This window comes from Stomoxys calcitrans, chromosome 3 (genome assembly GCF_963082655.1).
Source record: "Stomoxys calcitrans chromosome 3, idStoCalc2.1, whole genome shotgun sequence".
Lineage (NCBI taxonomy): Eukaryota > Metazoa > Arthropoda > Insecta > Diptera > Muscidae > Stomoxys > Stomoxys calcitrans.
Genome location: NC_081554.1, coordinates 122378189 through 122402492, shown reverse-complemented (window position 1 = coordinate 122402492; position 24304 = coordinate 122378189). Strand labels below are relative to the sequence as shown.

The following is a 24304-nucleotide window of genomic DNA, read 5'->3' as shown; positions in this document are numbered from 1 at the left end:
ATTTAAAAAGAGATATATCTTGTTATAAATTTTTACTAAAAAAAAATACATAAAATTTATTTGAAAATAAATATTACCATTTTTCAATTTGCCGTCGGCCAAAATGTAGCTTCTATAATATACATACATACATGACGAAACTAAAACCGACGCCATTAGAACAATACGATGAAACGATGGTATACAACACTAAAAAGCATACATACACACAGATACCAAAATGCACGCATATACTACCATTAAATGTTTCCTTTGCTTGGAGCTGCTAACTTTGTCACAAATGTACGAAGAGGGACGATCGTAGATACTTCGTTTCGATGTTTTGTTATTACATATGCCAATTTTTTTCAGCATCAGAAAATGAACAATGATTACCATGTGATATTCAAATGTAAAATAAATAGTTTTTACAGTACCCTAATGGTAACATTGATCCTATTAAATGCCGATAATCTTGAGTAGGGTCGATAAAACTAAATTCTTATTATGTTAATGTATGCAAATAGGCGAAATGTTGATGCATGATAATTGATAACTGATAATTATGACATGTATATTAAAAGACCTGCAATAGTCGATAAGATGTAAACATATTTGAAAATGTTTACCTATAAACAATAGATGGCAGATTTTTTTGTATTTACGCCTAAAACAGGATTGTTTAAGGAAATTTCGAATAACGAAATTGCTAGCAAATTACCAAATCCACTGAAAAAAAAAATCGACCAAAAAATATTTTTTAAATTTAACTACAATTAAAATTTTATTTATTATTTAAAACTATTTTTTAAGTAAATTTTCTTGATAAAATAAGGTTTGATATAGTTTTTTCTCTTTTAAAAAAATTTTTGTCGTCCTGAAAAGGACGGATTGTTGTTGATTTATACGATGGCCTGTATTTACATTTTTTCTTTGATGCTCGTAGATAATTTAAGCCTTCTTTTCGGTCTTCTTGGGCAAGAGAACAGCTTGGATGTTTGGCAATACACCACCTTGAGCAATGGTGACACCGGACAGCAATTTGTTCAATTCTTCGTCATTACGGATAGCCAATTGCAAGTGACGGGGGATAATTCTTGTCTTCTTGTTGTCACGAGCAGCGTTGCCAGCCAATTCAAGAACTTCAGCGGCCAAATACTCCATGACAGCAGCCAAGTAAACTGGAGCTCCGGCACCAACACGTTCAGCATAGTTGCCTTTGCGCAACAAACGATGGATACGACCGACGGGGAATTGAAGACCAGCACGGTTGGAACGGGACTTTGCCTTTCCCTTAACTTTGCCACCTTTACCACGACCAGACATTTTTAGTTATTTTTTTTTTTAATTCACTTCACTTAGCACTGAAACACAAATGATATTAGTTCGCAGCATGAACTGCAGTATTTATACTTTCGGATCCAACGTGTAGCTAATTTTAGAGGGTTGTTTTCGTAAACATAGCGACTGTTTTCGTCTACCTGAATATCTTGTGCATGAAATGGTTTAAATATTCCGAGTAAGCCATCAAACACACAAAATCGTGAACAGTGTTAAAAGTGTTTGTGTGACTTAAAAAAAAAACCAAGTGAAAATGCCTCCAAAAGCCAGTGGTAAAGCAGCAAAGAAGGCCGGCAAAGCCCAAAAGAACATCACTAAGGGTGACAAGACCAAGAGACGCACCAAGCGTAAGGAGAGTTATGCTATCTACATTTACAAAGTGTTGAAGCAAGTCCATCCCGATACTGGTATCTCCTCAAAGGCCATGAGCATCATGAACAGTTTCGTCAACGATATCTTTGAACGTATCGCCGCCGAAGCCTCCCGTTTGGCTCACTACAACAAGCGTTCCACCATCACCAGTCGGGAAATCCAAACTGCCGTCCGTCTATTATTGCCCGGTGAGTTGGCTAAGCACGCTGTCAGTGAAGGTACCAAAGCCGTTACTAAGTACACCAGCTCCAAGTAAATGGCATACTTATTTCGTCGTACAATATTTTCCCTACAACATCAAAGGCCCTTTTCAGGGCCACAAAATAAATTAAAAAAGAGACTTAATTCGTTATTCAACTAAAATTAATTTATATTTACAAATTTAAAGAAAAAATATATCTACCACTCACCCTCACATTGCCCTTATTACTTTTTTAAAATAAAATATGTATACTACCCATACTCTAATATTGCCCTCCTTGCTTAGCACCATCTACATCTACAGTAATATGATCAACACATATTGCTCTTATGCTCAAACACTCGGTATGCAACGTTGTATTGATGTTCGAGTATATGTGAGCGTGTGTGTTGATACTAAATTTTTTAGGGATGTATACTAGTATGTTAGCGTGAAATGGTGTAGAGATGTATATGTGGACTTATGCGTTTGTACGCGAGATCTATGGGTAGGTATGCTCGTAAAGAATGAAATAGGTATGCTAAGTGCGATTTTTGAAGGGAATATTGTACGCCACTCTCTTATTGGTTAGGTATGCTAAATGAGATTTTCTTTAACATTAAGTGATTTTCATAATTCTTAGTAATTGCTTTGGTTTATGACCCTAAGTGAAACAGTTAATCCAGTTGCGGAAAAAATCCCATTTAACATGTGATTACTTAAATTTCCTTAAAGGGTAATGTATTCCCATATTAGGTAACAATGGTATTAAAAGATTTCAACAGATGTTTTACAGCTACGAAAAGGGCTGTGATTAGCTTTTCCCTTAAAATTAACATAGTATTTATTAGGTAATTAAAAAATTGTTTGAGTTAAATTTGGTCTCTTTTTAAAAATTTTTTTGTAGCCCTGAAAAGGGCTGTTAGATATACTGCTTTCGAATATCGAAAATAATCATTTTGACATGATAAGTAATTTTGCATGGAAAAATTACTTCTTAGCGGCGGTCTTCTTGGCAGCTGGCTTCTTTGCTGCGGCAGCCTTTTTGGGCTTGGCAGCGGTGGTTTTTGCCTTGGGTGCCTTTGGTTTAGTGGCTGATGCTTTGGCGGCTGTTTTTGCGGGTTTAGCTTTAACTGTACCTGTCTTTTTGGCAGTTTTAGCCTTGGCCTTTTCGGTCTTCTTCTTCTCGGCGGTCTTTTTAGCAGCGGAAGGCTTCTTTGCAGCGGCTTTCTTTTCACCGGCTGCCTTTTTGGGTGCTGCTGCCTTCTTTTTCTTATCACCGGCTGGGACCTTCTTCTTCTTTTCAGCGCTCTTTGCTTTAGGTTCCTTCGAGGCAGATGGGGACAATTTGAATGAACCGGAGGCACCCTTACCTTTAGTTTGGATCAATTTTCCACTAGCAACAGCGCTCTTCAAGTACTTCTTGATGAATGGGGCCAATTTTACAGCATCAACTTTGTATGTGCTGGCCAAGTATTTCTTGATGGCAGGCAATGAGGAACCACCACGTTCTTTCAATGTTTTGATGGCAGCATCGACCATTTGTTGGGTTGGTGGATGGCTTGGGGCAGCAGAGGGTTTCTTTGCCTTGGCAGCGGCTTTCTTAGGTGCCTTTTTCTCAACAGCGGCGACTGGAGATGCGGTGGCTTCAACAACGGCGGCGTCAGACATGATTTCACTTATATTTTTCTTTTTAAACACACTTTAACACTTTGTAAATATACACTCACTACTGGTGTACGCTGATTGGTTGAAAATATGGTTTCAACCTTTAGACTAGTGATGGCTGGGTACATCGAAATTATGAGAAGTACATAGTAGTCACTTTTACGCTTCTTTCTCTTTTTTTTGTTCTTCTTAGGGATTGGGTTTGCCCCTGACACGGAATTGGAGTCGGAGGCCACAGTCATATCGGCTCTCTCAGCCGCTTTCTTGTCAGCTGATAACGCAGCTGGATCCAAATCATGTTGCATATCAGCAACAACGTTCAAAGAATTCGGTAATTCAAAAGTTCTTAAGGTGCCTTCACTTTTAGTGATAGTAAGATCTGCTTCATTTCCATGAACCATTTTATCAGGTTGCAAGAATATTTCACCTCTCGGCCCAGATGCGGGTCGAAATGCAGGAACACGGGCTACTGCAACGGCTTCCTCACGTCCACCGTTGCATTCGCCGCGAATATTCAACAAAAACTCGTTAATCTCCACTACAGCGCCTCCTATGCACTTCACAAAATTACAAGTAAAGTAATAAGTAATTCGCGCAGCACTGCTGCCTTCTCTCGCTTCTCAAAAAAGCAAGGTACTCCAAACAAAAAGTCTTAGGTTTTGCCAACCCTGGTGACTACTCTCGCTTCTCACAATTGCACTTAATCAAGTTAAATGCCCACTGGCTCAGGTTAAAATCTGTCATCAAACACTGAGATCAAAATTCGTTATCAAACACTTGAACACTCCGAAACTGGTCTGCACTGCACAAGAGCTAAACACTCATATTAGTTCGCAGCATGAACTGCAGTATTTATACTTTCGGATCCAACGTGTAGCTAATTTTAGAGGGTTGTTTTCGTAAACATAGCGACTGTTTTCGTCTACCTGAATATCTTGTGCATGAAATGGTTTAAATATTCCGAGTAAGCCATCAAACACACAAAATCGTGAACAGTGTTAAAAGTGTTTGTGTGACTTAAAAAAAAAACCAAGTGAAAATGCCTCCAAAAGCCAGTGGTAAAGCAGCAAAGAAGGCCGGCAAAGCCCAAAAGAACATCACTAAGGGTGACAAGACCAAGAGACGCACCAAGCGTAAGGAGAGTTATGCTATCTACATTTACAAAGTGTTGAAGCAAGTCCATCCCGATACTGGTATCTCCTCAAAGGCCATGAGCATCATGAACAGTTTCGTCAACGATATCTTTGAACGTATCGCCGCCGAAGCCTCCCGTTTGGCTCACTACAACAAGCGTTCCACCATCACCAGTCGGGAAATCCAAACTGCCGTCCGTCTATTATTGCCCGGTGAGTTGGCTAAGCACGCTGTCAGTGAAGGTACCAAAGCCGTTACTAAGTACACCAGCTCCAAGTAAATGGCATACTTATTTCGTCGTACAATATTTTCCCTACAACATCAAAGGCCCTTTTCAGGGCCACAAAATAAATTAAAAAAGAGACTTAATTCGTTATTCAACTAAAATTAATTTATATTTACAAATTTAAAGAAAAAATATATCTACCACTCACCCTCACATTGCCCTTATTACTTTTTTAAAATAAAATATGTATACTACCCATACTCTAATATTGCCCTCCTTGCTTAGCACCATCTACATCTACAGTAATATGATCAACACATATTGCTCTTATGCTCAAACACTCGGTATGCAACGTTGTATTGATGTTCGAGTATATGTGAGCGTGTGTGTTGATACTAAATTTTTTAGGGATGTATACTAGTATGTTAGCGTGAAATGGTGTAGAGATGTATATGTGGACTTATGCGTTTGTACGCGAGATCTATGGGTAGGTATGCTCGTAAAGAATGAAATAGGTATGCTAAGTGCGATTTTTGAAGGGAATATTGTACGCCACTCTCTTATTGGTTAGGTATGCTAAATGAGATTTTCTTTAACATTAAGTGATTTTCATAATTCTTAGTAATTGCTTTGGTTTATGACCCTAAGTGAAACAGTTAATCCAGTTGCGGAAAAAATCCCATTTAACATGTGATTACTTAAATTTCCTTAAAGGGTAATGTATTCCCATATTAGGTAACAATGGTATTAAAAGATTTCAACAGATGTTTTACAGCTACGAAAAGGGCTGTGATTAGCTTTTCCCTTAAAATTAACATAGTATTTATTAGGTAATTAAAAAATTGTTTGAGTTAAATTTGGTCTCTTTTTAAAAATTTTTTTGTAGCCCTGAAAAGGGCTGTTAGATATACTGCTTTCGAATATCGAAAATAATCATTTTGACATGATAAGTAATTTTGCATGGAAAAATTACTTCTTAGCGGCGGTCTTCTTGGCAGCTGGCTTCTTTGCTGCGGCAGCCTTTTTGGGCTTGGCAGCGGTGGTTTTTGCCTTGGGTGCCTTTGGTTTAGTGGCTGATGCTTTGGCGGCTGTTTTTGCGGGTTTAGCTTTAACTGTACCTGTCTTTTTGGCAGTTTTAGCCTTGGCCTTTTCGGTCTTCTTCTTCTCGGCGGTCTTTTTAGCAGCGGAAGGCTTCTTTGCAGCGGCTTTCTTTTCACCGGCTGCCTTTTTGGGTGCTGCTGCCTTCTTTTTCTTATCACCGGCTGGGACCTTCTTCTTCTTTTCAGCGCTCTTTGCTTTAGGTTCCTTCGAGGCAGATGGGGACAATTTGAATGAACCGGAGGCACCCTTACCTTTAGTTTGGATCAATTTTCCACTAGCAACAGCGCTCTTCAAGTACTTCTTGATGAATGGGGCCAATTTTACAGCATCAACTTTGTATGTGCTGGCCAAGTATTTCTTGATGGCAGGCAATGAGGAACCACCACGTTCTTTCAATGTTTTGATGGCAGCATCGACCATTTGTTGGGTTGGTGGATGGCTTGGGGCAGCAGAGGGTTTCTTTGCCTTGGCAGCGGCTTTCTTAGGTGCCTTTTTCTCAACAGCGGCGACTGGAGATGCGGTGGCTTCAACAACGGCGGCGTCAGACATGATTTCACTTATATTTTTCTTTTTAAACACACTTTAACACTTTGTAAATATACACTCACTACTGGTGTACGCTGATTGGTTGAAAATATGGTTTCAACCTTTAGACTAGTGATGGCTGGGTACATCGAAATTATGAGAAGTACATAGTAGTCAACTACGAAATTTTGCGAAACGTTGTGTGGAAGCGAATAAAAATTTTTACAAAAGTTTTCACAGAATTATTCATTTTACGATGAGATAGTAACAATTTCTTTTTATTTTTTATACAATTCTTCTAGTAGAGATATCCAGCTAATCATTAAAGAAAATCCGAGTTAATTATCTTTAAGCGTTACCGAGTTATAAGGGTTTGAGTTGAAAGTTTATAAAAATGTTATGATAAAATTGTAACTAAATTATAAAAATTTTCCAATTTTTATTGAAAATTGGTTTTTATAAAAATTTAGTATGGAATCTTGATATGTTTTCTTGAAAGAAGTGTAAAAAAAAGTGAAAATTTGGATGATTTTCATAGTGAAATAATCGATTTTATTATGTAGTCTATGACAGTTGAATTCACCATATTGGCGTATTTTCCATGAATAAAAGTTTTTCTGCAAATTAATTTGAAAGCTCTAATGTAAAAATGTTTTAGGAAAATTTTATCATAAAATATTATAGAAATGATAGATTTCTATTAAAATGTTACATAATTTGTAAAAAGTGTACGTTTGTTACGAAAAGTCTAAAATATTACGATGCTATGTTATACCAACGTCGTTGGCTATGCAAAATGTGCGGTGAGCTCTATTGCATTTATTATAAAATATTTTTTTCTATATAAAGTGGACTTGAAACTAAATAAAAAATTTAAAAATGTAAATTCTAAACAATGTATTGTTGCAATCACAAATTTAAAAAAATATATAATTTTTTTTTGGAAATTAAACACAAATTCAAAAATGCCCTTGTCTAAGCAAGCAAATGTAGAACAGTTGCATACCGAACGAAATCTATTTCCCTTTAATAATTTAAAATATTAAAATACTATTTTATTCTTTTTAAAACAGTTTTTAGAATAGCAAAAAATATCATTTGTTTAAAAATAATAAAAAATACAGAAAAAATTTATATTCAATGTATCTAAATTATCTATTTAAGGTTAAAATTCTCTCGAATGTATTGGCCTGCCTGTTTTTATCTTCATTCATTCTTGTTATGTAGCTACTACGAAAAATCAAATTTTGCAAAAAGAATAACAGCAAATATACTGTTGCTAATAGAAAATAAAAATTTTCAGTTTAACATAAAAAGTAAATTAAATAATTTTTTTTTAAAAAAAAGTTTTTGATTTCGCTCCATGTTTTGAAACCCAATATTACCAAAAGTAAAACGCATAGAAAAGAAAAAAATTTTTTTAATATAAATAGTGTATTTTTCCATCCCCAAAAAAAGACTATATTTATTTATTTTAATAAAAATAAAAAGGTGTAAGTTTTGAATAAATTTTTTTCTCTTTTTTATAAAAATATTGTGGTCCTGAAAAGGACCGATTGTTTTTGTAAAAAAAAGTTGGCTTTTAAAATGTCAATAATTTAAGCACGTTCTCCACGAATACGTCTGGCCAATTGGATATCCTTGGGCATGATGGTGACACGCTTGGCATGGATGGCACACAAGTTGGTATCTTCGAAGAGACCGACCAAGTAGGCTTCGCTAGCTTCTTGCAAGGCCATGACAGCAGAGCTCTGGAAACGCAAGTCAGTCTTGAAATCTTGGGCAATTTCACGAACCAAACGTTGGAAAGGCAATTTGCGGATCAACAACTCAGTACTCTTCTGGTAGCGACGGATTTCACGCAAAGCAACGGTACCAGGGCGGAAACGATGTGGCTTCTTAACACCACCGGTGGCTGGTGCGCTCTTACGAGCAGCTTTGGTAGCCAATTGCTTACGAGGGGCTTTGCCACCAGTAGATTTACGGGCAGTTTGCTTAGTACGAGCCATTTTTCACTAGAGGTTTTTAGTTCACTTCACGATATGCACACAAACACTGTTAACACTGTAATAGTTGCCTTACGGAGCGATTCCCGATATTTATAGAAAAAATTTGGCGGGCTACAGTTTCCAATAAGGGTGTGTGCTGCGTATATGCTTCAACATTTGTATCTGTACACACGAAGTGTATACGAACAACCCCGAAGATAGATCGAAGCGTATGTGTATGTAGTAAATTCAGAGCGGATTTTGTATAAATATGAGGTATCGCAGCATGGTAAGTATTAGTTCTTGTGCATAACTTGTGAAGTGAATTTAATTTAAAAAGTGAAAAAATGACTGGTCGTGGTAAAGGTGGCAAAGGCTTGGGAAAAGGTGGCGCTAAACGTCATCGTAAAGTGTTGCGTGATAACATCCAAGGTATCACCAAGCCTGCAATCAGACGTTTGGCTCGTCGTGGCGGTGTAAAGCGTATCTCTGGATTGATTTACGAAGAAACCCGTGGTGTCCTGAAGGTGTTTTTGGAAAACGTTATTCGTGATGCTGTCACCTACACTGAACACGCTAAGCGTAAAACCGTCACCGCTATGGATGTCGTCTACGCTTTGAAGAGACAAGGCCGCACTTTGTACGGTTTCGGCGGTTAAACATTATCTTGACGCTATTTTGGAGAAAATTTTAAGAACTTTAAAACTAAAACAATCGGTCCTTTTCAGGACCACAAAACATATTTAAAAAGAGATATATCTTGTTATAAATTTTTACTAAAAAAAAATACATAAAATTTATTTGAAAATAAATATTACCATTTTTCAATTTGCCGTCGGCCAAAATGTAGCTTCTATAATATACATACATACATGACGAAACTAAAACCGACGCCATTAGAACAATACGATGAAACGATGGTATACAACACTAAAAAGCATACATACACACAGATACCAAAATGCACGCATATACTACCATTAAATGTTTCCTTTGCTTGGAGCTGCTAACTTTGTCACAAATGTACGAAGAGGGACGATCGTAGATACTTCGTTTCGATGTTTTGTTATTACATATGCCAATTTTTTTCAGCATCAGAAAATGAACAATGATTACCATGTGATATTCAAATGTAAAATAAATAGTTTTTACAGTACCCTAATGGTAACATTGATCCTATTAAATGCCGATAATCTTGAGTAGGGTCGATAAAACTAAATTCTTATTATGTTAATGTATGCAAATAGGCGAAATGTTGATGCATGATAATTGATAACTGATAATTATGACATGTATATTAAAAGACCTGCAATAGTCGATAAGATGTAAACATATTTGAAAATGTTTACCTATAAACAATAGATGGCAGATTTTTTTGTATTTACGCCTAAAACAGGATTGTTTAAGGAAATTTCGAATAACGAAATTGCTAGCAAATTACCAAATCCACTGAAAAAAAAAATCGACCAAAAAATATTTTTTAAATTTAACTACAATTAAAATTTTATTTATTATTTAAAACTATTTTTTAAGTAAATTTTCTTGATAAAATAAGGTTTGATATAGTTTTTTCTCTTTTAAAAAAATTTTTGTCGTCCTGAAAAGGACGGATTGTTGTTGATTTATACGATGGCCTGTATTTACATTTTTTCTTTGATGCTCGTAGATAATTTAAGCCTTCTTTTCGGTCTTCTTGGGCAAGAGAACAGCTTGGATGTTTGGCAATACACCACCTTGAGCAATGGTGACACCGGACAGCAATTTGTTCAATTCTTCGTCATTACGGATAGCCAATTGCAAGTGACGGGGGATAATTCTTGTCTTCTTGTTGTCACGAGCAGCGTTGCCAGCCAATTCAAGAACTTCAGCGGCCAAATACTCCATGACAGCAGCCAAGTAAACTGGAGCTCCGGCACCAACACGTTCAGCATAGTTGCCTTTGCGCAACAAACGATGGATACGACCGACGGGGAATTGAAGACCAGCACGGTTGGAACGGGACTTTGCCTTTCCCTTAACTTTGCCACCTTTACCACGACCAGACATTTTTAGTTATTTTTTTTTTTAATTCACTTCACTTAGCACTGAAACACAAATGATATTAGTTCGCAGCATGAACTGCAGTATTTATACTTTCGGATCCAACGTGTAGCTAATTTTAGAGGGTTGTTTTCGTAAACATAGCGACTGTTTTCGTCTACCTGAATATCTTGTGCATGAAATGGTTTAAATATTCCGAGTAAGCCATCAAACACACAAAATCGTGAACAGTGTTAAAAGTGTTTGTGTGACTTAAAAAAAAAACCAAGTGAAAATGCCTCCAAAAGCCAGTGGTAAAGCAGCAAAGAAGGCCGGCAAAGCCCAAAAGAACATCACTAAGGGTGACAAGACCAAGAGACGCACCAAGCGTAAGGAGAGTTATGCTATCTACATTTACAAAGTGTTGAAGCAAGTCCATCCCGATACTGGTATCTCCTCAAAGGCCATGAGCATCATGAACAGTTTCGTCAACGATATCTTTGAACGTATCGCCGCCGAAGCCTCCCGTTTGGCTCACTACAACAAGCGTTCCACCATCACCAGTCGGGAAATCCAAACTGCCGTCCGTCTATTATTGCCCGGTGAGTTGGCTAAGCACGCTGTCAGTGAAGGTACCAAAGCCGTTACTAAGTACACCAGCTCCAAGTAAATGGCATACTTATTTCGTCGTACAATATTTTCCCTACAACATCAAAGGCCCTTTTCAGGGCCACAAAATAAATTAAAAAAGAGACTTAATTCGTTATTCAACTAAAATTAATTTATATTTACAAATTTAAAGAAAAAATATATCTACCACTCACCCTCACATTGCCCTTATTACTTTTTTAAAATAAAATATGTATACTACCCATACTCTAATATTGCCCTCCTTGCTTAGCACCATCTACATCTACAGTAATATGATCAACACATATTGCTCTTATGCTCAAACACTCGGTATGCAACGTTGTATTGATGTTCGAGTATATGTGAGCGTGTGTGTTGATACTAAATTTTTTAGGGATGTATACTAGTATGTTAGCGTGAAATGGTGTAGAGATGTATATGTGGACTTATGCGTTTGTACGCGAGATCTATGGGTAGGTATGCTCGTAAAGAATGAAATAGGTATGCTAAGTGCGATTTTTGAAGGGAATATTGTACGCCACTCTCTTATTGGTTAGGTATGCTAAATGAGATTTTCTTTAACATTAAGTGATTTTCATAATTCTTAGTAATTGCTTTGGTTTATGACCCTAAGTGAAACAGTTAATCCAGTTGCGGAAAAAATCCCATTTAACATGTGATTACTTAAATTTCCTTAAAGGGTAATGTATTCCCATATTAGGTAACAATGGTATTAAAAGATTTCAACAGATGTTTTACAGCTACGAAAAGGGCTGTGATTAGCTTTTCCCTTAAAATTAACATAGTATTTATTAGGTAATTAAAAAATTGTTTGAGTTAAATTTGGTCTCTTTTTAAAAATTTTTTTGTAGCCCTGAAAAGGGCTGTTAGATATACTGCTTTCGAATATCGAAAATAATCATTTTGACATGATAAGTAATTTTGCATGGAAAAATTACTTCTTAGCGGCGGTCTTCTTGGCAGCTGGCTTCTTTGCTGCGGCAGCCTTTTTGGGCTTGGCAGCGGTGGTTTTTGCCTTGGGTGCCTTTGGTTTAGTGGCTGATGCTTTGGCGGCTGTTTTTGCGGGTTTAGCTTTAACTGTACCTGTCTTTTTGGCAGTTTTAGCCTTGGCCTTTTCGGTCTTCTTCTTCTCGGCGGTCTTTTTAGCAGCGGAAGGCTTCTTTGCAGCGGCTTTCTTTTCACCGGCTGCCTTTTTGGGTGCTGCTGCCTTCTTTTTCTTATCACCGGCTGGGACCTTCTTCTTCTTTTCAGCGCTCTTTGCTTTAGGTTCCTTCGAGGCAGATGGGGACAATTTGAATGAACCGGAGGCACCCTTACCTTTAGTTTGGATCAATTTTCCACTAGCAACAGCGCTCTTCAAGTACTTCTTGATGAATGGGGCCAATTTTACAGCATCAACTTTGTATGTGCTGGCCAAGTATTTCTTGATGGCAGGCAATGAGGAACCACCACGTTCTTTCAATGTTTTGATGGCAGCATCGACCATTTGTTGGGTTGGTGGATGGCTTGGGGCAGCAGAGGGTTTCTTTGCCTTGGCAGCGGCTTTCTTAGGTGCCTTTTTCTCAACAGCGGCGACTGGAGATGCGGTGGCTTCAACAACGGCGGCGTCAGACATGATTTCACTTATATTTTTCTTTTTAAACACACTTTAACACTTTGTAAATATACACTCACTACTGGTGTACGCTGATTGGTTGAAAATATGGTTTCAACCTTTAGACTAGTGATGGCTGGGTACATCGAAATTATGAGAAGTACATAGTAGTCAACTACGAAATTTTGCGAAACGTTGTGTGGAAGCGAATAAAAATTTTTACAAAAGTTTTCACAGAATTATTCATTTTACGATGAGATAGTAACAATTTCTTTTTATTTTTTATACAATTCTTCTAGTAGAGATATCCAGCTAATCATTAAAGAAAATCCGAGTTAATTATCTTTAAGCGTTACCGAGTTATAAGGGTTTGAGTTGAAAGTTTATAAAAATGTTATGATAAAATTGTAACTAAATTATAAAAATTTTCCAATTTTTATTGAAAATTGGTTTTTATAAAAATTTAGTATGGAATCTTGATATGTTTTCTTGAAAGAAGTGTAAAAAAAAGTGAAAATTTGGATGATTTTCATAGTGAAATAATCGATTTTATTATGTAGTCTATGACAGTTGAATTCACCATATTGGCGTATTTTCCATGAATAAAAGTTTTTCTGCAAATTAATTTGAAAGCTCTAATGTAAAAATGTTTTAGGAAAATTTTATCATAAAATATTATAGAAATGATAGATTTCTATTAAAATGTTACATAATTTGTAAAAAGTGTACGTTTGTTACGAAAAGTCTAAAATATTACGATGCTATGTTATACCAACGTCGTTGGCTATGCAAAATGTGCGGTGAGCTCTATTGCATTTATTATAAAATATTTTTTTCTATATAAAGTGGACTTGAAACTAAATAAAAAATTTAAAAATGTAAATTCTAAACAATGTATTGTTGCAATCACAAATTTAAAAAAATATATAATTTTTTTTTGGAAATTAAACACAAATTCAAAAATGCCCTTGTCTAAGCAAGCAAATGTAGAACAGTTGCATACCGAACGAAATCTATTTCCCTTTAATAATTTAAAATATTAAAATACTATTTTATTCTTTTTAAAACAGTTTTTAGAATAGCAAAAAATATCATTTGTTTAAAAATAATAAAAAATACAGAAAAAATTTATATTCAATGTATCTAAATTATCTATTTAAGGTTAAAATTCTCTCGAATGTATTGGCCTGCCTGTTTTTATCTTCATTCATTCTTGTTATGTAGCTACTACGAAAAATCAAATTTTGCAAAAAGAATAACAGCAAATATACTGTTGCTAATAGAAAATAAAAATTTTCAGTTTAACATAAAAAGTAAATTAAATAATTTTTTTTTAAAAAAAAGTTTTTGATTTCGCTCCATGTTTTGAAACCCAATATTACCAAAAGTAAAACGCATAGAAAAGAAAAAAATTTTTTTAATATAAATAGTGTATTTTTCCATCCCCAAAAAAAGACTATATTTATTTATTTTAATAAAAATAAAAAGGTGTAAGTTTTGAATAAATTTTTTTCTCTTTTTTATAAAAATATTGTGGTCCTGAAAAGGACCGATTGTTTTTGTAAAAAAAAGTTGGCTTTTAAAATGTCAATAATTTAAGCACGTTCTCCACGAATACGTCTGGCCAATTGGATATCCTTGGGCATGATGGTGACACGCTTGGCATGGATGGCACACAAGTTGGTATCTTCGAAGAGACCGACCAAGTAGGCTTCGCTAGCTTCTTGCAAGGCCATGACAGCAGAGCTCTGGAAACGCAAGTCAGTCTTGAAATCTTGGGCAATTTCACGAACCAAACGTTGGAAAGGCAATTTGCGGATCAACAACTCAGTACTCTTCTGGTAGCGACGGATTTCACGCAAAGCAACGGTACCAGGGCGGAAACGATGTGGCTTCTTAACACCACCGGTGGCTGGTGCGCTCTTACGAGCAGCTTTGGTAGCCAATTGCTTACGAGGGGCTTTGCCACCAGTAGATTTACGGGCAGTTTGCTTAGTACGAGCCATTTTTCACTAGAGGTTTTTAGTTCACTTCACGATATGCACACAAACACTGTTAACACTGTAATAGTTGCCTTACGGAGCGATTCCCGATATTTATAGAAAAAATTTGGCGGGCTACAGTTTCCAATAAGGGTGTGTGCTGCGTATATGCTTCAACATTTGTATCTGTACACACGAAGTGTATACGAACAACCCCGAAGATAGATCGAAGCGTATGTGTATGTAGTAAATTCAGAGCGGATTTTGTATAAATATGAGGTATCGCAGCATGGTAAGTATTAGTTCTTGTGCATAACTTGTGAAGTGAATTTAATTTAAAAAGTGAAAAAATGACTGGTCGTGGTAAAGGTGGCAAAGGCTTGGGAAAAGGTGGCGCTAAACGTCATCGTAAAGTGTTGCGTGATAACATCCAAGGTATCACCAAGCCTGCAATCAGACGTTTGGCTCGTCGTGGCGGTGTAAAGCGTATCTCTGGATTGATTTACGAAGAAACCCGTGGTGTCCTGAAGGTGTTTTTGGAAAACGTTATTCGTGATGCTGTCACCTACACTGAACACGCTAAGCGTAAAACCGTCACCGCTATGGATGTCGTCTACGCTTTGAAGAGACAAGGCCGCACTTTGTACGGTTTCGGCGGTTAAACATTATCTTGACGCTATTTTGGAGAAAATTTTAAGAACTTTAAAACTAAAACAATCGGTCCTTTTCAGGACCACAAAACATATTTAAAAAGAGATATATCTTGTTATAAATTTTTACTAAAAAAAAATACATAAAATTTATTTGAAAATAAATATTACCATTTTTCAATTTGCCGTCGGCCAAAATGTAGCTTCTATAATATACATACATACATGACGAAACTAAAACCGACGCCATTAGAACAATACGATGAAACGATGGTATACAACACTAAAAAGCATACATACACACAGATACCAAAATGCACGCATATACTACCATTAAATGTTTCCTTTGCTTGGAGCTGCTAACTTTGTCACAAATGTACGAAGAGGGACGATCGTAGATACTTCGTTTCGATGTTTTGTTATTACATATGCCAATTTTTTTCAGCATCAGAAAATGAACAATGATTACCATGTGATATTCAAATGTAAAATAAATAGTTTTTACAGTACCCTAATGGTAACATTGATCCTATTAAATGCCGATAATCTTGAGTAGGGTCGATAAAACTAAATTCTTATTATGTTAATGTATGCAAATAGGCGAAATGTTGATGCATGATAATTGATAACTGATAATTATGACATGTATATTAAAAGACCTGCAATAGTCGATAAGATGTAAACATATTTGAAAATGTTTACCTATAAACAATAGATGGCAGATTTTTTTGTATTTACGCCTAAAACAGGATTGTTTAAGGAAATTTCGAATAACGAAATTGCTAGCAAATTACCAAATCCACTGAAAAAAAAAATCGACCAAAAAATATTTTTTAAATTTAACTACAATTAAAATTTTATTTATTATTTAAAACTATTTTTTAAGTAAATTTTCTTGATAAAATAAGGTTTGATATAGTTTTTTCTCTTTTAAAAAAATTTTTGTCGTCCTGAAAAGGACGGATTGTTGTTGATTTATACGATGGCCTGTATTTACATTTTTTCTTTGATGCTCGTAGATAATTTAAGCCTTCTTTTCGGTCTTCTTGGGCAAGAGAACAGCTTGGATGTTTGGCAATACACCACCTTGAGCAATGGTGACACCGGACAGCAATTTGTTCAATTCTTCGTCATTACGGATAGCCAATTGCAAGTGACGGGGGATAATTCTTGTCTTCTTGTTGTCACGAGCAGCGTTGCCAGCCAATTCAAGAACTTCAGCGGCCAAATACTCCATGACAGCAGCCAAGTAAACTGGAGCTCCGGCACCAACACGTTCAGCATAGTTGCCTTTGCGCAACAAACGATGGATACGACCGACGGGGAATTGAAGACCAGCACGGTTGGAACGGGACTTTGCCTTTCCCTTAACTTTGCCACCTTTACCACGACCAGACATTTTTAGTTATTTTTTTTTTTAATTCACTTCACTTAGCACTGAAACACAAATGATATTAGTTCGCATTTTCATTTCATTTCATTTATTGCCATTTTTTGATTCTTACATATATTACAGAGTAAAGGCTTAACTCTAACACAAAATTATATATGTTGGTACTCTATTTCCCTCATCTACAACTATTCCATAATAAATGACCCAGTCTACGACCGCGGTCACATCGCCAGCGTTAACAAACAAAACATCGAAAAATTCAAGGTCCAAAAAATAGAATCATTAAAAAAAAAACCCACATTAAATTAATGAAAATAAGCTTAACCTAAATGAGATTTAAAGCTACATAAAAATTAAAATCTAATGAGACTTAAAACTATATATTAAAACTACTATGTACATTATTTACAATATTCATACAGTCTACTGCGCCGTCCTATACACAGTATTGTACAAATCAAAAGTGCCATACCTCCTGTGATAAAAATAGAGGGCTTCACCGTCATATAAGAGTCCTGCATCTCTTAACCTTAAAATTGCAGCCGGTGGCAAAAATCTCCTTTGTGTAAGACAATAAATGTCATCCTCCAATCGCAGGGAGGAAGCAACCAAATCATTGCTAAGTTCTTGCGCTCTCTCCATAAATTTCAGGGCCATGCCTGTCATGTGGACGTCAATACGCTGTATACCAGCCCTGTCATAAGTCTCCCTACACGACACATGTCCAAACGAACCGTCACTCAGAACCCTAGGCCGCAGGCCCAAACACGACCTAAGGACGCCTCGCTCCCACATCCTAAGCCTTTCCATTTGAGCTGACGAAATGCCATACCATACAGGAAAGGCGTAGGATATGACAGGTCGGATGACCTGGCGGTAAATCAGTAGCCGGACCGTAGGGGAGAGACCACCTCTCCTAGCCAAGATAGCGCTATACCCAAAATACAACCTCTTGGCCTTGGCCAAGACATAATCCATATGCCCTATAAAATTAAATTTGCCATCAAAGACCACACCAAGATACTTAATAGTAGGAGAAAGGGCCACGACGTCCCCACCGATGCGCAAAACCGGAAAATACCCCTTGAAATTGGGGTACACTACACGACCACGACCCCTAAAAACAACGGCAGAACATTTGGAAACATTGAGAGAGAGTCTCCACCTAGAGAAATACGCATGCAACTCCCCCAAGTAAGAGTTGAGCCTTGAGGTAACGGTACTAGCCCTCGGACCGGAAAAGGCCACCATCAGGTCATCAGCATAGGCCAACAAAAGGCATCCAGGTGGCGGGAGTGGAACATCGCTGGTAAAGATCGTGTACAAGATCGGGCCAAGAAGGGACCCCTGAGGAACCCCAGCCAAAACAGGACGCCGGGCAGACATCTCCTCACCAACCCTCACCGCAAAGGAGCGCCCTTCAAGGAAACTGGATATCAACCTACACACCTGCCTGTCGAAACCAAAAGACCTGAGCTTAAACAGAACTCCATCGTGCCAGACAGAGTCGAAGGCCTTAGCAAGATCAAGTCCAACCGCCACGGTCCCATGCCTCTTGTCAAAACCCCTCACCACATGGCTCGAAAAAACAGCCAGGGCATGAGATGTAGAGTGCCCTCCTCTAAAACCGAACTGGAAATCCCCTATCGTGTTCCTCTCTCCAACCGTCTCCTTCACCCTCTCGAGAATAAAAAACTCCAGGAGCCTGCCAAAGGGCGACAAAACGGAAATGGGCCTGTACCCCTGGCATCCAGCAGAATCCCACCCAGGTTTTGGAATGGGCACCACCGAAGCAACCTTCCACGCCGAAGGAAAATACCCAAGATTAAGGCAATGATTAATCAAAATGGCCAGAAATCGAAAAATCACATCGCCAGCCCTCTTCAGCGCGATATCAGGGATCCCATCGACACCCATGGCCTTCTTGGGAGACCTAGTGGCCAAGGCACCACCCACATCAGAAGGTCTCACAAAGCAGCCCTGTTCCCATAACGCCCCTGATATTAGTTCGCAGCATGAACTGCAGTATTTATACTTTCGGATCCAACGTGTAGCTAATTTTAGAGGGTTGTTTTCGTAAACATAGCGACTGTTTTCGTCTACCTGAATATCTTGTGCATGAAATGGTTTAAATATTCCGAGTAAGCCATCAAACACACAAAATCGTGAACAGTGTTAAAAGTGTTTGTGTGACTTAAAAAAAAAACCAAGTGAAAATGCCTCCAAAAGCCAGTGGTAAAGCAGCAAAGAAGGCCGGCAAAGCCCAAAAGAACATCACTAAGGGTGACAAGACCAAGAGACGCACCAAGCGTAAGGAGAGTTATGCTATCTACATTTACAAAGTGTTGAAGCAAGTCCATCCCGATACTGGTATCTCCTCAAAGGCCATGAGCATCATGAACAGTTTCGTCAACGATATCTTTGAACGTATCGCCGCCGAAGCCTCCCGTTTGGCTCACTACAACAAGCGTTCCACCATCACCAGTCGGGAAATCCAAACTGCCGTCCGTCTATTATTGCCCGGTGAGTTGGCTAAGCACGCTGTCAGTGAAGGTACCAAAGCCGTTACTAAGTACACCAGCTCCAAGTAAATGGCATACTTATTTCGTCGTACAATATTTTCCCTACAACATCAAAGGCCCTTTTCAGGGCCACAAAATAAATTAAAAAAGAGACTTAATTCGTTATTCAACTAAAATTAATTTATATTTACAAATTTAAAGAAAAAATATATCTACCACTCACCCTCACATTGCCCTTATTACTTTTTTAAAATAAAATATGTATACTACCCATACTCTAATATTGCCCTCCTTGCTTAGCACCATCTACATCTACAGTAATATGATCAACACATATTGCTCTTATGCTCAAACACTCGGTATGCAACGTTGTATTGATGTTCGAGTATATGTGAGCGTGTGTGTTGATACTAAATTTTTTAGGGATGTATACTAGTATGTTAGCGTGAAATGGTGTAGAGATGTATATGTGGACTTATGCGTTTGTACGCGAGATCTATGGGTAGGTATGCTCGTAAAGAATGAAATAGGTATGCTAAGTGCGATTTTTGAAGGGAATATTGTACGCCACTCTCTTATTGGTTAGGTATGCTAAATGAGATTTTCTTTAACATTAAGTGATTTTCATAATTCTTAGTAATTGCTTTGGTTTATGACCCTAAGTGAAACAGTTAATCCAGTTGCGGAAAAAATCCCATTTAACATGTGATTACTTAAATTTCCTTAAAGGGTAATGTATTCCCATATTAGGTAACAATGGTATTAAAAGATTTCAACAGATGTTTTACAGCTACGAAAAGGGCTGTGATTAGCTTTTCCCTTAAAATTAACATAGTATTTATTAGGTAATTAAAAAATTGTTTGAGTTAAATTTGGTCTCTTTTTAAAAATTTTTTTGTAGCCCTGAAAAGGGCTGTTAGATATACTGCTTTCGAATATCGAAAATAATCATTTTGACATGATAAGTAATTTTGCATGGAAAAATTACTTCTTAGCGGCGGTCTTCTTGGCAGCTGGCTTCTTTGCTGCGGCAGCCTTTTTGGGCTTGGCAGCGGTGGTTTTTGCCTTGGGTGCCTTTGGTTTAGTGGCTGATGCTTTGGCGGCTGTTTTTGCGGGTTTAGCTTTAACTGTACCTGTCTTTTTGGCAGTTTTAGCCTTGGCCTTTTCGGTCTTCTTCTTCTCGGCGGTCTTTTTAGCAGCGGAAGGCTTCTTTGCAGCGGCTTTCTTTTCACCGGCTGCCTTTTTGGGTGCTGCTGCCTTCTTTTTCTTATCACCGGCTGGGACCTTCTTCTTCTTTTCAGCGCTCTTTGCTTTAGGTTCCTTCGAGGCAGATGGGGACAATTTGAATGAACCGGAGGCACCCTTACCTTTAGTTTGGATCAATTTTCCACTAGCAACAGCGCTCTTCAAGTACTTCTTGATGAATGGGGCCAATTTTACAGCATCAACTTTGTATGTGCTGGCCAAGTATTTCTTGATGGCAGGCAATGAGGAACCACCACGTTCTTTCAATGTTTTGATGGCAGCATCGACCATTTGTTGGGTTGGTGGATGGCTTGGGGCAGCAGAGGGTTTCTTTGCCTTGGCAGCGGCTTTCTTAGGTGCCTTTTTCTCAACAGCGGCGACTGGAGATGCGGTGGCTTCAACAACGGCGGCGTCAGACATGATTTCACTTATATTTTTCTTTTTAAACACACTTTAACACTTTGTAAATATACACTCACTACTGGTGTACGCTGATTGGTTGAAAATATGGTTTCAACCTTTAGACTAGTGATGGCTGGGTACATCGAAATTATGAGAAGTACATAGTAGTCAACTACGAAATTTTGCGAAACGTTGTGTGGAAGCGAATAAAAATTTTTACAAAAGTTTTCACAGAATTATTCATTTTACGATGAGATAGTAACAATTTCTTTTTATTTTTTATACAATTCTTCTAGTAGAGATATCCAGCTAATCATTAAAGAAAATCCGAGTTAATTATCTTTAAGCGTTACCGAGTTATAAGGGTTTGAGTTGAAAGTTTATAAAAATGTTATGATAAAATTGTAACTAAATTATAAAAATTTTCCAATTTTTATTGAAAATTGGTTTTTATAAAAATTTAGTATGGAATCTTGATATGTTTTCTTGAAAGAAGGGTAAAAAAAAGTGAAAATTTGGATGATTTTCATAGTGAAATAATCGATTTTATTATGTAGTCTATGACAGTTGAATTCACCATATTGGCGTATTTTCCATGAATAAAAGTTTTTCTGCAAATTAATTTGAAAGCTCTAATGTAAAAATGTTTTAGGAAAATTTTATCATAAAATATTATAGAAATGATAGATTTCTATTAAAATGTTACATAATTTATAAAAAGTGTACGTTTGTTACGAAAAGTCTAAAATATTACGATGCTATGTTATACCAACGTCGTTGGCTATGCAAAATGTGCGGTGAGCTCTATTGCATTTATTATAAAATATTTTTTTCTATATAAAGTGGACTTGAAACTAAATAAAAAATTTAAAAATGTAAATTCTAAACAATGTATTGTTGCAATTACAAATAAAATGTTACATAATTTATAAAAAGTGTACGTTTGTTACGAAAAGTCTAAAATATTACGATGCTATGTTATACCAACGTCGTTGGCTATGCAAAATGTGCGGTGAGCTCTATTGCATTTATTATAAAATATTTTTTTCTATATAAAGTGGACTTGAAACTAAATAAAAAATTTAAAAATGTAAATTCTAAACAATGTATTGTTGCAATTACAAATTTAAAAAAAAATATTTTTTTTTTTTTTGGAAATTAAACACAAATTGAAAAATGCCCTTGTCTAAGCAAGCAAATGTAGAACAGTTGCATACCGAACGAAATCTATTTCCCTTTAATAATTTAAAATATTAAAATACTATTTTATTCTTTTTAAAACAGTTTTTAGAATAGCAAAAAATATCATTTGTTTGAAAATAATAAAAAATACAGAAAAAATTTATATTCAATGTATCTAAATTATCTATTTAAAGTTAAAATTCTCTCGAATGTATTGGCCTGCCTGTTTTTATCTTCATTCATTCTTGTTATGTAGCTACTACGAAAAATCAAATTTTGCAAAAAGAATAACAGCAAATATATTGTTGCTAATAGAAAATAAAAATTTTCAATTTAACATAAAAAGTAAATTAAATAATTTTTTTTTAAAAAAAGTTTTTGATTTCGCTCCATGTTTTGAAACCCAATATTACCAAAAGTAAAACGCATAGAAAAGAAAAAAATTTTTTTAATATAAATAGTGTATTTTTCCATCCCCAAAAAAAGACTATATTTATTTATTTTAATAAAAATAAAAAGGTGTAAGTTTTGAATAAATTTTTTTCTCTTTTTTATAAAAATATTGTGGTCCTGAAAAGGACCGATTGTTTTTGTAAAAAAAAGTTGGCTTTTAAAATGTCAATAATTTAAGCACGTTCTCCACGAATACGTCTGGCCAATTGGATATACTTGGGCATGATGGTGACACGCTTGGCATGGATGGCACACAAGTTGGTATCTTCGAAGAGACCGACCAAGTATGCTTCGCTAGCTTCTTGCAAGGCCATGACAGCAGAGCTCTGGAAACGCAAGTCAGTCTTGAAATCTTGGGCAATTTCACGAACCAAACGTTGGAAAGGCAATTTGCGGATCAACAACTCAGTACTCTTCTGGTAGCGACGGATTTCACGCAAAGCAACGGTACCAGGGCGGAAACGATGTGGCTTCTTAACACCACCGGTGGCTGGTGCGCTCTTACGAGCAGCTTTGGTAGCCAATTGCTTACGAGGGGCTTTGCCACCAGTAGATTTACGGGCAGTTTGCTTAGTACGAGCCATTTTTCACTAGAGGTTTTTAGTTCACTTCACGATATGCACACAAACACTGTTAACACTGTAATAGTTGCCTTACGGAGCGATTCCCGATATTTATAGAAAAAATTTGGCGGGCTACAGTTTCCAAAAAGGTGTGTGCTGCGTATATGCTTCAACATTTGTATCTGTACACACGAAGTGTATACGAACAACCCCGAAGATAGATCGAAGCGTATGTGTATGTAGTAAATTCAGAGCGGATTTTGTATAAATATGAGGTATCGCAGCATGGTAAGTATTACAACAAAGGAGATTAGACAATTGGAAGCCGAGCAGCGCTCGAAGTGTAAACATCAAGTGTTAGAAGTGAACTTATACGAAGTGCAAAAGAAGTTAACTTTCGTAGTATTACGAAGTCTTGAAGTGCATCATGAGTGATAGCAGTGGTGGTGCTATTGGCACCCCAGACGATGAGAATCGCATAGTAGTCAATTCTATGAACAATAGAAAACCGAGCATTAATGGTACTCTCAACGCCAATGTTGCCGAAGAAGAATTTTTAACAGCCGATGGTTTCCAGGTGGTTCAGAGTCGTGAATCCACGAAGAGAAAGAAAAACAGATCGGGAAATTCCGGCGACAGGGATTTCAAAAAATTGAAAGCCGATGCAGCAATAATAGAGCTCACGAGACAACTAGAGCAATTAAAAAATGATCATCAGATAGCCCTCCAGAAAATAAATGAGCTTATGATGGTAAACAATCAATTAACATCAAAATTGGCCGGTGGAGACGCCAACATCAATCTCCAACCGCCAAATAATGTGAACTATTGCCAAACGACAACAATGGCAAAAACGAATATAAATGCCGAAGCAGCCAACCCCCTCGGCAAAACTACAAAAACAACGGAAGTCGTCAACAACCCGACTAGAACTATCACAAAAGCCGATGTCATGCCGACAGCACATCATATAACAGCAACAGAGTGGAGCCTAGAAATCGACCATGAAATCGATATGGACATGAATGTAGATATAGCAGGGCAGCAGGCCACATTACCAGCCAACAAAGGAGCAGTGCCAAAACAGCCAGGGCAGCAACAACAACAACTGCAGAGAAATACTGAGAAGGAAG

The 24304-nt window shown here is 36.9% G+C and overlaps 14 protein-coding genes across 14 annotated transcripts; 4 read left to right on the top strand and 10 right to left on the bottom strand.

The window, feature by feature from the left end:
• Positions 1-911: 911 nt before the first annotated feature.
• Positions 912-1317, bottom strand: LOC131995986 (histone H2A). The gene has a single exon (XM_059365358.1). It carries the CDS (start codon positions 1303-1305, stop codon positions 931-933), a length of 375 nt encoding a protein of 124 aa, XP_059221341.1. The 5' UTR covers positions 1306-1317; the 3' UTR covers positions 912-930.
• Positions 1318-1573: 256 nt separating this feature from the next.
• On the top strand, positions 1574-1948 carry LOC131995984 (histone H2B.1/H2B.2). Its single transcript, XM_059365355.1, has one exon. It carries the CDS (start codon positions 1574-1576, stop codon positions 1946-1948), a length of 375 nt encoding a protein of 124 aa, XP_059221338.1.
• Positions 1949-2863: 915 nt separating this feature from the next.
• Positions 2864-3544, bottom strand: LOC131996436 (histone H1-like). Its single transcript, XM_059366144.1, has one exon. It carries the CDS (start codon positions 3542-3544, stop codon positions 2864-2866), a length of 681 nt encoding a protein of 226 aa, XP_059222127.1.
• A 1036-nt stretch (positions 3545-4580) lies between these two features.
• Positions 4581-4955, top strand: LOC131995897 (histone H2B.1/H2B.2). The gene has a single exon (XM_059365195.1). The coding sequence runs from the start codon at positions 4581-4583 to the stop codon at positions 4953-4955; it is 375 nt and encodes a 124-aa protein (XP_059221178.1).
• A 915-nt stretch (positions 4956-5870) lies between these two features.
• LOC131996438 (histone H1-like) lies at positions 5871-6551 on the bottom strand. Its single transcript, XM_059366146.1, has one exon. The coding sequence runs from the start codon at positions 6549-6551 to the stop codon at positions 5871-5873; it is 681 nt and encodes a 226-aa protein (XP_059222129.1).
• A 1574-nt stretch (positions 6552-8125) lies between these two features.
• Positions 8126-8542, bottom strand: LOC131996292 (histone H3). Its single transcript, XM_059365842.1, has one exon. The coding sequence runs from the start codon at positions 8534-8536 to the stop codon at positions 8126-8128; it is 411 nt and encodes a 136-aa protein (XP_059221825.1). The 5' UTR covers positions 8537-8542.
• Positions 8543-8862: 320 nt separating this feature from the next.
• On the top strand, positions 8863-15423 carry LOC131996115 (uncharacterized). Its single transcript, XM_059365566.1, has 3 exons — positions 8863-9163; positions 11150-11181; positions 15100-15423. Exons 1-3 carry the CDS (start codon positions 8863-8865, stop codon positions 15421-15423), a joined length of 657 nt encoding a protein of 218 aa, XP_059221549.1.
• LOC131996290 (histone H2A) lies at positions 10168-10573 on the bottom strand. Its single transcript, XM_059365840.1, has one exon. It carries the CDS (start codon positions 10559-10561, stop codon positions 10187-10189), a length of 375 nt encoding a protein of 124 aa, XP_059221823.1. The 5' UTR covers positions 10562-10573; the 3' UTR covers positions 10168-10186.
• On the bottom strand, positions 12120-12800 carry LOC131996287 (histone H1-like). The gene has a single exon (XM_059365836.1). It carries the CDS (start codon positions 12798-12800, stop codon positions 12120-12122), a length of 681 nt encoding a protein of 226 aa, XP_059221819.1.
• On the bottom strand, positions 14375-14791 carry LOC131996291 (histone H3). The gene has a single exon (XM_059365841.1). The coding sequence runs from the start codon at positions 14783-14785 to the stop codon at positions 14375-14377; it is 411 nt and encodes a 136-aa protein (XP_059221824.1). The 5' UTR covers positions 14786-14791.
• A 993-nt stretch (positions 15424-16416) lies between the features above and the next one.
• On the bottom strand, positions 16417-16822 carry LOC131996289 (histone H2A). The gene has a single exon (XM_059365838.1). The coding sequence runs from the start codon at positions 16808-16810 to the stop codon at positions 16436-16438; it is 375 nt and encodes a 124-aa protein (XP_059221821.1). The 5' UTR covers positions 16811-16822; the 3' UTR covers positions 16417-16435.
• A 2198-nt stretch (positions 16823-19020) lies between these two features.
• LOC131996288 (histone H2B.1/H2B.2) lies at positions 19021-19395 on the top strand. The gene has a single exon (XM_059365837.1). It carries the CDS (start codon positions 19021-19023, stop codon positions 19393-19395), a length of 375 nt encoding a protein of 124 aa, XP_059221820.1.
• A 915-nt stretch (positions 19396-20310) lies between these two features.
• On the bottom strand, positions 20311-20991 carry LOC131996439 (histone H1-like). The gene has a single exon (XM_059366147.1). It carries the CDS (start codon positions 20989-20991, stop codon positions 20311-20313), a length of 681 nt encoding a protein of 226 aa, XP_059222130.1.
• A 1832-nt stretch (positions 20992-22823) lies between these two features.
• LOC131996295 (histone H3-like) lies at positions 22824-23192 on the bottom strand (the record flags this gene model as incomplete). The annotated part of the gene is made up of 1 exon (XM_059365854.1): positions 22824-23192. A coding segment is annotated over exon 1 (369 nt), but the record flags the coding sequence as incomplete, so codon positions are not given.
• Positions 23193-24304: the final 1112 nt, after the last annotated feature.

Bases quoted from the DNA above. Each gene is read 5' to 3' on its own strand.
- LOC131996288 (XM_059365837.1), top strand. From the start codon at position 19,021: ATGCCTCCAAAAGCCAGTGGTAAAGCAGCAAAGAAGGCCGGCAAAGCC.
- LOC131996289 (XM_059365838.1), bottom strand. From the start codon at position 16,810: ATGTCTGGTCGTGGTAAAGGTGGCAAAGTTAAGGGAAAGGCAAAGTCC.
- LOC131996115 (XM_059365566.1), top strand. From the start codon at position 8,863: ATGACTGGTCGTGGTAAAGGTGGCAAAGGCTTGGGAAAAGGTGGCGCT. The intron at 9,164-11,149 runs TCGGCGGTTAAA...TGAGTTGGCTAA, and splicing joins AGGCCGCACTTTGTACGGTT to GCACGCTGTCAGTGAAGGTA. The intron at 11,182-15,099 runs CTAAGTACACCA...GAATTTAATTTA, and splicing joins TGAAGGTACCAAAGCCGTTA to AAAAGTGAAAAAATGACTGG.
- LOC131996292 (XM_059365842.1), bottom strand. From the start codon at position 8,536: ATGGCTCGTACTAAGCAAACTGCCCGTAAATCTACTGGTGGCAAAGCC.
- LOC131996287 (XM_059365836.1), bottom strand. From the start codon at position 12,800: ATGTCTGACGCCGCCGTTGTTGAAGCCACCGCATCTCCAGTCGCCGCT.
- LOC131995986 (XM_059365358.1), bottom strand. From the start codon at position 1,305: ATGTCTGGTCGTGGTAAAGGTGGCAAAGTTAAGGGAAAGGCAAAGTCC.
- LOC131995984 (XM_059365355.1), top strand. From the start codon at position 1,574: ATGCCTCCAAAAGCCAGTGGTAAAGCAGCAAAGAAGGCCGGCAAAGCC.
- LOC131996438 (XM_059366146.1), bottom strand. From the start codon at position 6,551: ATGTCTGACGCCGCCGTTGTTGAAGCCACCGCATCTCCAGTCGCCGCT.
- LOC131996439 (XM_059366147.1), bottom strand. From the start codon at position 20,991: ATGTCTGACGCCGCCGTTGTTGAAGCCACCGCATCTCCAGTCGCCGCT.
- LOC131995897 (XM_059365195.1), top strand. From the start codon at position 4,581: ATGCCTCCAAAAGCCAGTGGTAAAGCAGCAAAGAAGGCCGGCAAAGCC.
- LOC131996436 (XM_059366144.1), bottom strand. From the start codon at position 3,544: ATGTCTGACGCCGCCGTTGTTGAAGCCACCGCATCTCCAGTCGCCGCT.
- LOC131996291 (XM_059365841.1), bottom strand. From the start codon at position 14,785: ATGGCTCGTACTAAGCAAACTGCCCGTAAATCTACTGGTGGCAAAGCC.
- LOC131996290 (XM_059365840.1), bottom strand. From the start codon at position 10,561: ATGTCTGGTCGTGGTAAAGGTGGCAAAGTTAAGGGAAAGGCAAAGTCC.